This window comes from Nicotiana attenuata, unplaced genomic scaffold (genome assembly GCF_001879085.1).
Source record: "Nicotiana attenuata strain UT unplaced genomic scaffold, NIATTr2, whole genome shotgun sequence".
NCBI lineage: Eukaryota > Viridiplantae > Streptophyta > Magnoliopsida > Solanales > Solanaceae > Nicotiana > Nicotiana attenuata.
The window spans coordinates 83,070-95,384 of record NW_017672230.1 but is presented as its reverse complement, the minus strand read 5'-3'; the positions used below and the strand labels follow the sequence as shown (position 1 = coordinate 95,384).

At 34.1% G+C, this 12,315-nt stretch overlaps 1 protein-coding gene across 1 annotated transcript; it reads right to left on the bottom strand.

Moving 5' to 3' along the window:
- Positions 1 to 585: 585 nt before the first annotated feature.
- LOC109212398 (amino acid permease 3-like) lies at positions 586 to 5,068 on the bottom strand. The gene is made up of 6 exons (XM_019376038.1): positions 4,918 to 5,068; positions 2,598 to 2,928; positions 2,412 to 2,505; positions 1,987 to 2,201; positions 1,745 to 1,887; positions 586 to 1,446 (listed from the first exon to the last, which is right to left on the bottom strand). The coding sequence occupies exons 1-6, from the start codon at positions 4,921 to 4,923 to the stop codon at positions 793 to 795; spliced, it is 1,443 nt and encodes a 480-aa protein (XP_019231583.1). The 5' UTR covers positions 4,924 to 5,068; the 3' UTR covers positions 586 to 792.
- Between the last annotated feature and the right edge of the window lie 7,247 nt (positions 5,069 to 12,315).

The window sequence follows — 12,315 nt, the reverse complement described above, 5'->3', positions numbered from 1 at the left end:
TACTTATTGGTTTTGAAGTCGTAGGTTAAAACATCGTTATTTTCTTCCCTTTTAGTATTTTGGTTTTGGCCTGGCGCTATAGCTTCCGCTCCAGCGCAATAGAGCTAAGCTACATGATTCAAATTAAAGCAAAAACACTTTTTAACATGATTCAAAACCACTCTAGGCAATATGTACATGATCAAACACAGTCAAAGACTAAAAATCATATTCATGCATTTTACACCTCAAATGCACAATTACGTTACGTGATTAAGTATATTATTGGTAAGATTATAAACACATGGTGAATTTAATTTTATTAAAAAGATAGTAAAACAATTTTAAAGCTATGACTCTAAGTTAGGTAAAATAATTGCCCAAATCAAACGAATCTATTGACTATACGGTATAATGACTTGTCCAGTCCTAATGTTTCCCAGTTCTAACATGCTATTTCGTTTTTATTAGAATGTTAGAAACCAATTATGGATTCACGGGTTACTAAAAGACAACTTTATTATGTAATCATTTTGCAATTATATATGTTGACCATCAGTATATGATTTCACCTCAAGGATATTCTATCCAAATAATAAGACAAAATTTCAAGAGAAAAGTTGAAATGCACAGAATTCAATTTCCTATTTCATCTTTGCAGTGAAATAAGAGTTGTACATAAATACATAAAAAGGACCTGCCTTTTTTTCTTCTTGTCATTGAACTAAAAAAAACCTACACAATAACAACTTGTTGCTGGTCAGAACCTCTTCAGGCCTTGTTTAATAACAATAATTGGTGAGTCCCAAATGTTTAATTAGGTGTGTTAAATGGCCTGTAAACTTTTAGATCAGAAATAACTCCAGCAAAAGAACCAGCAGCTGCAGCAATTGATATAACAAGGCAAGCAGCACTAAGTATTTGAAGACTAATCCACCTTGCACTCCATTTCGGAATTTTCTTTTGCACAATGTACATTTCCACTGGGAAATAAACTGTAAGTGGCCAAAATCCAAAAGCTCCAAGAATTCCAACAACATCATTAAAGAATGGCATCAACATAGAAATAACTGTTGTAATGATCACGAAAATCGTCCTCCAAACTAAACGGAAAAGGTTGAGCTTGAAAGGCTTAAAGCCAGGGATTGGGACATCGAGCTCTTTCGTGATGAATTTGTTGCTAGGGTACCATTCAAATGCTGTTTTTTCAACAAAGGCGAAAAGGGGTTGACAGTAAACTTGGTATGCACCAACTAGATGGACAACAATGGCTACGTTCGCGATATCCAGAAGCCAATAAGGGTTGTAGAATCCAAATCCGGTTAGTAGATTTCCAGGGGATTGATCTCCAAATGCTGCATATCCAAAGCAGCCACAAAGCATGTAGAATACTGTTGTTACTGCCACACTAAGTAGTGTTGCCTTTTTCATTGTCTTGGCTTCTGATGGTGGTGCTTTCAGTGTATCCTATAAATTATTCAACAAATTAAGTCAGTAATGATTACATTCTGTTTTTGTTCAAGAAGAAAGGGAAGCCTTGGCGTAACTGGTAAAGTTGCTGCCATGTGACCAGGAGGTTACGAGTTCGAGCCGTGGAAACAGTCTCTTGCAAGAATGCAGGGTAAGACTATGTACAATTAGACCCTTGCGGAGCTAAGTGCACGAGGCTGCCCCTTTTGTTCAAGAAATTGGAATCCCCTTTTGTTCAAGAAATTGGAATGAGACATGTCAATATAATTCCTCTAAGCTAGTAACTTTTTTTTACCTGAATCTCAATAAGGATGAGGGAGTAAGAATAAGCAAAGGCAATAGCTCCAAGAGCTTGAAAACTTCTCCAAATCTTCTGCATTTCAGTTACTTCAGTTCCAATACTAATCCCAGTGAGACTTCCTTGGATTTTTCCTCTTTCTGTAATTCAAAAGGCAGGGCAATGACATAAGAGAGTGAGTAAAACAGTAGCTAAAATTGCAAGATTTTGAAGGTAAAAAAAGGTAAATTTCAACAGACCTGCAACTTGGGCAACTCCTAAACCAAGACCAATGGTAGAGTATGTGAAAGACATAACAGCAGCCACAATAGAAAGCCACCAAATCTGATCAAAATCTGGGATTTGTGAGAAGAGGATTTCCATTACTCCAAACATAATCATGTATGGAGTGCTTGAAACATTGCAAGCTGCTCTGTGTCCATGCTTATGGAAACAATCAGACCTTTTCACAGCCCTGTAAATTCATTCACAAGTTAAAATAATATTAGCCACCAGAAAAAGGACAGCCCGGTGCACTCAGCTCCCGCTATGCACGGGATCCAGGAAGGGCCGAACCACAAGGGTCTATTGTACAGCCTATTTCTGCAAGACGCTGTTTTCACGGCGGTTTCAAAAACAAAAAAGCAGTGCTGCAATTGTCGAATACCAAACTACTAGTACTTACATCATGCTAATAGAAGATGCAATAGTATAGCCAACTGCAACTCCAAAAAGATTCACATACTGAATTACCCCACAAATCTTCACCTGAAGCCCACCTGAATTCAAAACAAAAACACCCAAATCAATATAAACATAAACACTAAACAACAAATTTTTCACATAAAATTAAGAGAGAAATTTTATATACCAAGATTGGCTCGGACAGCATCCATATAAGTATAGTTTCTTTTGCCGGAAACTTGATCTCCAGAGCGGTAACAATCAGCGAGTAAAGCAGAAGTGTAGTAAGTAACAAAGGAGAAGAGAAGCAAAACAGTTGGACCAGCAATCCAACCAAGCTGAGCAGTGGCCCAAGCTAATGACAAAACTCCAGAACCAATAACTGCTGTAATTATATGAGCACTTGCAGTCCAAACACTACCACTTCTTTTAAGACGACCATCATCATCAAAACACTTGGATTCACCGTAGCCATTGGCGGATACATCAAACACTTGGTGATGGTTGTTATCTCCCATCTTTTTTTGTTTCAAGAAACAGAAATTTAATTAGTCCTCTTCTACTGTTTTACCCACGAAAAGAGAAAAGATGTTTCTTTTTTAAGTTCAATACTGGACCACACACTATGCTCTTAACTCGAACTGATTTTAAAGTGACTTTAAACTACTGAAAGAAGACAGAGCAAGAGAGAAACTTTTCACACTTTTCAATGATTTTGCAAGTATCCAAGTAGGATTTTTCTTTATAACATGAAATAAACAAGGTGAAACACGAAAGTGATGGGGGATTTTAAAGATTTAGTTATGGAGTTTCTGAGTAAAGATTGATAAGTAGATATGTAACAGAGGAAGAGACTGAAATAAGTGCAGAGTGTTGTGTGTTTGAGAGAAAGACATGCAGAGCAGGGGGCTTTAAATAGGAAGTAGGCCATAGCTTCTTTAATCAATTTCTAAATAGGTTTTGTAGTTAAAATTTATATGAAATTATTTGGGATTTAGTATTTTTGTTTCTTTAATCAATCTCTCAAAATATGTTTTGTTGTCAAAATTCATATGAAGCTAATCAAAATTCTATAAAGTAGATTTTGCACTAAAACTATGAAGTAATTTTTATCAAAGTAGATTTTTGCACTATTATAAATAAGATACTCCTGTCTATTATTTTTTTTTTTTTTTGTGGAGAACATTGAGAATGTATTGAGATTTATGAGATTAAAAATAATTTTTTTTTTTGGGTACTTGCATCATTCAATCTTTAGTTACCTATGCATGATGATTGATGCGTAAAAGCTAATATTACCATTATTAATAAAAAAGAAAAAAAAATAAAAAAAAAAGAGGGTTAAAACTACCTTTAGTAGGACTAAACGGCGAAAGTGAAACAACTAATTAAAATTCCATAAAGTAGTAGTGAAATTTTTTAATATTCCATGATCTTTTCTTCATACAAATTGGAGAATAAAACAATTTTGTTTTTTTTTATTTAAAGAAAAAGAAGAAACATTATAGACGTAAGCCACGTGATAGGAAAAAAACATAAGAAAGGAGAGGAGACGCGTTAGTCAACGACCATTCTTGAGATATTGGACCTCTGTTTCCACCCACTTCTGTTAGGTTGACTCATTACGGCCTTCTAAATATTAGTATATCATTTCTCTTTTTTTTTTTTTTTTAATTTTATTTTTGCTTTTCTTTCCAAAATCAATTCCCAACTATGAACTACCCCTTCCTAAGTTCCAACCCTTAGCTAACACATCCTCCGCAAATTCGGTTCGTGCATAAAGTCATTATTATAGTTACATAATAAATTAAAATTAAATTATTGCTAATTAATTAATTGTATTAAATAATAAATTTGACTTAAAATATGTAATTGATGATTTAGTATTTCATCGTTTCTAGATAGTATACTTTTCCAGGAAAAAATCCTGGCTTAAAGTTTCTCCCCAACTTTCACCTTTTTCACTATCAACAAAAATATCTATTGGTAGTTTAAAAGTAATATCATATCATAGTCATAAAAAGTCGACAGTTCTAAGAAGATTTTGAGTAAAAGTTAAAAGAAAGCAAAAAAAAAAATCACAATCTTCCTTTTTATACCTTTTATTATTTCTTTTTGCCTATTTGTAATACTTTTTGCCCTCCGGGCGGGGATAAAGAAAAAGCAAATGAGTGTTAATTTTGAATAAGCTTCGTTTGTTTGATTTTAACCTAACAATTATTGGAGTATTGACTTATAACCCTATAAGGTAGATCATGCATTTGAAACCCATAAATAATTTCGTTAAGTAAAAAAGAATAATCACTATACATATTTGACTAGTGTAATCAACTTATACCAAACTGATACGAATAAAGTCAGTAGTTACTAGTAACCTAATTAAGTAGAAATGTAAGTTTAATTAAATGAACCATATTGTGTCATATTATACCACGAGTAGACAAATAAAGGAATAAAAGAAATCTTGAAATAACAAAGAGGACCAAACAAAACAAATGGTTTCTTACCGTCATTATTTGATTTCTTCCCTTCCTAAAATTAAAAATCTCTTTCCAAATTGAGGAAGCAAATGCAATTCAAATTCCTTATAATACAAAGGAAACAAGAATGTATAAAACCAAAATAGAGGATGGACAAGCTTGAAGATTTGTGTGGTTCATTTGAGTAATGATCTAACATTTTTATAGTAGTAGTAAAGCAATTAAACATTATAATAATATTTAAAATTTTCTCTTTAAAAGAGAGCCTTTAGATCAAAAGCTGAAAAGAATTCCTCGCATGCATTTTTCTTCAATTCTCACCCACTGTTGTTGAAGGAGAATCAGTTCTTCTGAATTACTATATTATTTGATTCCCCTAAATAATTGAAACCAATTAAAGAGCATAATTTAATTGTACGTTGCAAATGAGCGCACCAATCAATTGCACCAGTCAAACATCCTCGAATATAAATCTTGGTAATAATCCAAAAGTATTACTCCTATATGCCACTTTTCCCTTCTTAGTGAAAAACAAAAAAGAACAATTGCCATTCATGGATGAACAATTAGTATCCTATTTAATTTTTCCCCAAAGTCTTAGGAAAAATGTCGTAATAATAATAGAGATTTTAACTTTTACCTCACGAATCTGGGGCAACGTACATTAATTTGTCCTTTTTTATTTTTATAATATTTGGTATTTGGCACCCATGGGAAGCGGCTAATCCAGCCGCATCTATTAAAAGGAAAAGCTCTCTCTACTCTGTGGTTTCATTTACAGGGCTCGAATCCAAAATTTTCGTTTAACAGAGGAGGAATCTCATCCCGCCACTCTCAGTTGATTGTTGGTAGGTACATTAATCTGTATATGTTTCTTTTTTCTTTTTTCTTTTATTTGATAAGAAGTTACCCTTATTTTGAAGTTTTTTTAAGGATGTGAACCACTCATCTTTGGATCTAGCATCGTTAGTTTTTCTGGGAAACTAAAGAAAATACAACACTTAGAGAGAGATATACTGTTGGTGAATGCAGTGTATACTCTTTAGACATAATCCTTAAAATTCTACATATAAAGCAGACTAACATGCCACAATAAATTTTATCTATGTTTATTGCGATATGTTAATATGATTATAATAAAAGTTGATTAGTATGTTTTATTATATATATGGGACTCCTCTAAGCCATATTATATAATTTTATGATTATTGTATCTGGAATATATACTTCTAAGGAATATTTTAAATGAATAATCATGCAATCATAGAATTGTTAAAATGAAATGATAAAGGGTCTGGATAAAGAACATAATAAAATATCAAAGATAACATATTTATTTTTATATAAATCTTTTAATATATTATAAGGGACAGATAACGATAGAATTCTTATCATTGAGGAATGTTGTGAAAGTAAAAATTCATTGAGGAATGGCGGCAAAGCCAGTTGTTGACACGTGTCAACATTTTCCCGCTTACGTTAGCATTGTGGGAACTTATTCGAAGGTGAGTACTTTTTACTCGAGTTTTATTTATTTTGACCCTACTATAAATAGTTTAGAGTCGAAATTTAACATGACAAAAATAATTTCGACGCTTTACTCTTGTAGTGAATAAAATTCAGTAACAACACGTCAGATTAACCTTGAGAATTGTAATACTCCTTTATATTAATTATTTTATTGTAAATCAAGGTATATTTAATCTATAAAAAAAAGCTTTGTTAATATAACTAAAAAAAAAAGCTGTTAGAGTATAACCCCGAGAGAGACTATACTCTAATAGCCAACCGACTCATTATCCCTGGCTGCTCAACCCGGCCCTTTCCCTACCTATACAAGGAGAGCGAAAGATAACGAAAGGGAGACAAGGTTCTAACTAAATAGAACACAAACTCCCATTCCATCTATCATATCAGCCGAGTCGATCCGATTCGTTCTTATCTATAGATAACGCAAGAGAGAACTTATGACCTCGCGGACGAAGCGGGTTTCGAATCCCTGATATTTCTATAAATACTTTGGTTTTCAAGACCGACTCAGACATCCAACCCCTTCGTGCTTCGCCCCCCCTATCCTAAAGGATAACATTTCCTCCGAGGTTTCATTCATACATCTCTTAACAAATACAAAGGCTTTTAAGATCATGTCATAAGTACATATATTGTTAGTAATTGGTTAAAATTATTCCAAGTTTAGCAGACTTACATGGTCATTGGCAATCTTGGGTAACAAACACCAAACTACAACTAAATTAGCATTTTTTATGTCAATATTTTTTCTAAACGTAGTTTTGGTTGGAAAACTTATAGCATACAAAACCCGAGATGTTAAACATCTTAATTAATGCGTATTGAATTAAAATAACAAGTGATCTTCCACGATAAATACTTCAACTCTCCAGCACACCCTTCAAGTTCTCATGAGGAATTGAACCTCCTTATTCGAAAAGTTAAACCGCATATAATTAGGGTAATTTTTTTATACATATATAAAATTTTGAATCACTTCAATATATATACATATAAAATCCACGGTATTTTTGGATTTTTTTTGGATCTCCTTATCATAAATTCTGGATCTGCCATTGTTTTTTTTTTTTTGGGGCTTTAAAGTGGCAATGATAATCTATTAAGTAAAAATGGCGTGTGGTAGCCACTAAATAAGGTGGTGTTTATTTTTTATCCACCAATTCTAATGCTGAGCAAAAATAGTCACTACTCTATTAAAATTATTTTGAAAAGACAATTTTACCCTTTCTTCTATTCTTATATTCCAAAACCCTTATTTTATACGTTCAGAGGCAAAATTTCAGAGGCAAATTTCGCTCCCTCAGTATTAGTATCGTTCCTTGCATGCAAATCATTGTTCGATTTTGTTCCTGCCCAGCGATTCTCTGCGTGTAGTTTGTTGCACTTAATCTCTTCTCCTTTGTCATCTTCTCTGCATCGAACCAGCGAACTGGTATGTTTTATATTTTGCTTTTAAGCATTTTTCTTTTTGTATAACTGTAATCGCGATCAATGCTGTGTTTGGCATCAAGTATGTGTGAAATTTCAAAAATAATGATTATAACTTGAATCAGTGTGGAATAAGGAGCGAATTTTTGTGAGGAAGTTATTCAGAACTTTTTTGTATTGAAATGTGTTTGTGGTTCAATCAATATATTTGATTATGTAAGGATATTTCATAAAAATAGTCGTACGAATTCATAAGTTAACGGTGTTTATGAATTTTTAGTTAATTGTGCTTCTTTTAAGGACCAAGTGTCCTTAACTTTTGATCTTGGAAGTCGAAGTTCAGGACCATGTGTCCTTAACTTTTGAACTTGGAACTCAAACTCCAGGACCAAGTGTCCTTAACTTTTGAACTTGTAAGTCAAAGTTCAGGACCAAGTGTCCTTAACTTTTGAACTTGTAAGTCTAAGTTCAGGACCACGTGTCCTTAACTTTTGAACTTGAAACTTGAAGTTCAGGACCAAGTGTCCTTAACTTTTGAACTTGTAACTGTAAGTTCAGGACCAAGTGTCCTTAACTTTTGAATTTGGAACTCAAACTTCAGGACCAAGTGTGCTTAACTTTTGAACTTGTAAGTCAAAGTTCAGGACCAAGTGTCCTTAACTTTTGAACTTTAAGCTTGAAGTTCAGGACCAAGTGTCCTTAACTTTTGAACTTGAAACTTGAAGTTCAAGACCAAGTGTCCTTAACTTTTGAACTTGTAACTGTAAGTTAAGGACCTATTGTCCTTAACTTTAAGATGCATTTACTTAGGTCCTGGATTTTAGTCCTAATTTTTTATGTTCTTTTTCCTTCTTTGTAGTGTGCTAATGGAAGGAGATCGTGTTTTCGAGTTTGATGTTTGGCGTAATTCGATGAGCTATTGGAAAGGAGATTAACAGTATAAGAAAATAATAAAAAGTTCCTTGTCGAACACGCAATGGAAGAAGTTGAGGGATGGTATTTTCGGAAACTTTTTTCGATTACAAAGAGTGAAGTTCTGTGGTATACTTATTCATTGTGTGTTTCTTTCAAAAATTGTAAGCAATGACCCTAATTCAATGACATTCAAGGTTTTTGACCATGAAGTAAAGTTTACACGTGAAGCGTTTCATATAATTACTAGTTTAAAATGTTATTCTTCAGTGGACTTCACAATTTTGCGTGAAAAAGAGAATAGGCTTTTGAAAGTCTACTTCCCTGGAAAAGATAGAATTGAGTTAGGCGATTTGTCTAATTTTATTACTAGTCACCCAGATGGTACAGCTGCATCATTTGTAGGTAGCGATTATGATGCGGTGAAGTTGGCAATAATTTATTTTATTGAATCTGTTTTGATGGGGAAGCGGAAGAATCAGAATGTGTCCTAGCAGCTAATGAAAATTGTAGATGACGATGAACTCTGCTCTTCTTTCAACTGGGTCTCTCTTTGTTATGAAATGTTAGTAAAATCATTGAAGAGTTGTTTGAAGCCCAATGAGAATGAGAATGAGAATGAGAATGAGAAAGAGAAAGATAAAGACAAGGACAATTATACTATACTTGGCTTCCCTTTCGCTTTTTGTGTTTGGATTATGGAAGTATTCCCAATTTTCCAGGAAAAACAATTTGTGAACTTCAGAGAATGTGGGTTTCCTCGGATGTTATGTTATTCAGATATGAAATCTCCACAATATGATTCTCTGTGTTAAAAATACTTCCATAAATAAAATGTAAGTTAATCTGATTACTAGCTATTTTTTTTGTTATGTGTTTTAGTTCTGAAAACTTACGTTTTTTTTCCTTATATAATAGGTGTATAAGTTGATCGAGGTGGCACCATTTGTTTCTATTGAAGAAGATGCGGAGCCTGTTAGTGCGGATGAGCCATTGTCTCAAGATCAAAGTTCAATGCCTTCCTCCACACAATTTGATGAAGCCTTGCTTAAGGAAATTGTTAAAGTAGGTTTTCTGTCTTTGAATAGCATTAGTTTTTTATTTGATTATTTTTGCTTAAGAGACTTTTTTGTTTTTATGGTTTTCGATTCAGAGATTATCGAAGAAGTTTAAAAAGGATATGCAGGCAGAAGTTACTAGAATAAATCAAAAAATAGATATATCAGAAAGAAAGATTCAAAATGACATCAAGGTAATATCATTTATTTCAGTGCTCGTAACTCTAAGTTAAGGACACCATGTCCTTAACTTTTGAGCTTGTTAGTCTAAGTTCAGGACCAAGTGTCCTTAATTTTTGAACTTGGAACTCAAAGTTCAGGACCAAGTATCCTTAATTTTTGAACTTGGAACTCAAAGTTAAGGACCAAGTGTCCTTAACTTTTGAACTTGGAACTCAAACTTCAGGACCAAGTGTCCTTAACTTTTGAACTTGTAACTCTAAGTTAAGGACCAAGTGTCCTTAACTTTTGAACTTGCAACTCAATGTTCAGGACCAAGTGTCCTTAACTTTTGAACTTGGAACTCTAAGTTAAGGATTGCATGTCCTTAACTTTTGAACTTGGAACTCAAAGTTAAGGGCTGCCTGTCCTTAATTTTTTAACTTGTAACTTGAAGTTTAGGACTACCTGTCCTTAACTTTTTAACTTAATTTCTTTCACAGGATTTAAAAAAAAACCTAGGATCAAAGATTGATACTTTGTTGAAGATTCTTGTCAAACCTGATGAAAGGAACATAGAGAGAGAATCTAGTGTTCCAAGTAGTAAAGATGCAGTTGATGATCATTGTGATGGTACAGAACCTACTGTTCCAATTAACAAAGATGCAGGTGACGATCAATATGATGATACAGATGTGCATGCAGAATGTCACACCTCCTTTTTCGCTTACTACACCCCGTGAAGGGTACAATAAAGGAGTTTTTCCAATTAAAGGACAATCGAAACGGGATTCGTTTATTAAGAAGTTCAGAGTCGCCACTCGGGAGATTTATGGTGTCCCAAGTCACCAGTTTGAATCCCGAATCGAGGAAAGGGTTTGACTCTATATTAACAGTCGCGAACCAGAAATCCGGGTAAGGAATGCTGTTAACCCGGGAGAAGGGGTTAGGCACTCCCGAGTTCCGTGGTTCTAGCACGGTCGCTCAACTGCTATATTTGGCTAAAGTCTGATTTTAATACATGTCATCCTATGGTGCGATTTTAAAAAATTTATTTAACCGCTTTTAATTAGTTTTTCTTTATGAAAGTGAACGCCGTTTAAGAGCGTGCTTTTGGATCGCGTCACATGAAATGCACCCGGATCCTCAACACCTCTTATTCAACGTTTTGGGATTCGGATTTGGGTCACATAAATGTGCACCCGTATTTAAGAAGGTAAGATTATTAAAACGCACCTAAAGTGACTAACGCTTTATTATCTTTGGGGAAAGCCGTGAAACTCGCTAAACGGCCCATCTCGAAGTCTAAGTATTTTGTATAAGCATTTATCGAGGGCCCCGCAATTTATTTGTTTTGTTTGGCGGAGCTCATCTCGTTGTTATTTAAAGGTCCGACCTAAAGTCGACTATGATTTCTATCTAATATGTCTCTACTAATAAAAGATATCCTAATTAATTAACATCTTCTTAATTGTATTCAGGTTCCAGCCATCTTTGGGCTGGAACAAAGCCCGCATAGCAGGGCCATAAGAAAGGAAGGTCTGCAGGTTTCTTGGGCCCAAGTCCTGGGCCGCCTGTTAAGGTGCCGAGGCCAAATGGCCTGAGGACAGGCTAATTACAAAACCAGATGGATCAGGCCCAATGGCTACTGGTACTAGTATAGCTTGATCCAAATGCTGCCAACACTTATAACAAAGGAGAACAATACAGTTATTCCAACTGACGAGATGTTAATTATTTGATGTTTCGACTTCATGCTTAAATTGCTCTGTTCATGACTACTAGTGTATTACCAAAAGAGTCATAAAGGCGAAGATTAAAATGGAAACATGGTTTGAGTTCAGCAGTAGAGGCAACTTGGTTATGTGACTTCACCTAGTACTACACACGAACATGAACCATATAATGCTATTTTCATAAATCCTGGAAACAACTTGAGTGCCCAATAATTTACGCTAAGAATTGGACACGAAATAGCAAGACTACTGTATTTCACATAACCAATACCACTATTGAGTTTGCTTTGTTTTCTATACCTACTGGAAACAAACTAAACTACAACATACTACACTACACCCATACTAATAACACAAGTCAAACCAAATTAAAACTGCTGACTATATATTTCACATGTTCATGAGAATAAAATTAAAAGTCCAAAATTAAAACAGTCCAGTATCAGTCTATTACACCACATGAAATATCCAATAAACTACTGTTTTAAACATCAGAATCAACCAAAACAGATGAAGCTCAGAGATCAACTTCAAATAGCAGATTTATCTCATTTCATAGACTTGAGGGCTAAGCACATGTACCTGGAAAATGCAAATACAAT

Bases quoted from the DNA above. Each gene is read 5' to 3' on its own strand.
- LOC109212398 (XM_019376038.1), bottom strand. The intron at 2,506-2,597 runs GTATATAAAATT...TTTTGAATTCAG, and splicing joins TGCTGTCCGAGCCAATCTTG to GTGGGCTTCAGGTGAAGATT. The intron at 1,447-1,744 runs GTAAAAAAAAGT...AATAATTTATAG, and splicing joins TCATCCTTATTGAGATTCAG to GATACACTGAAAGCACCACC.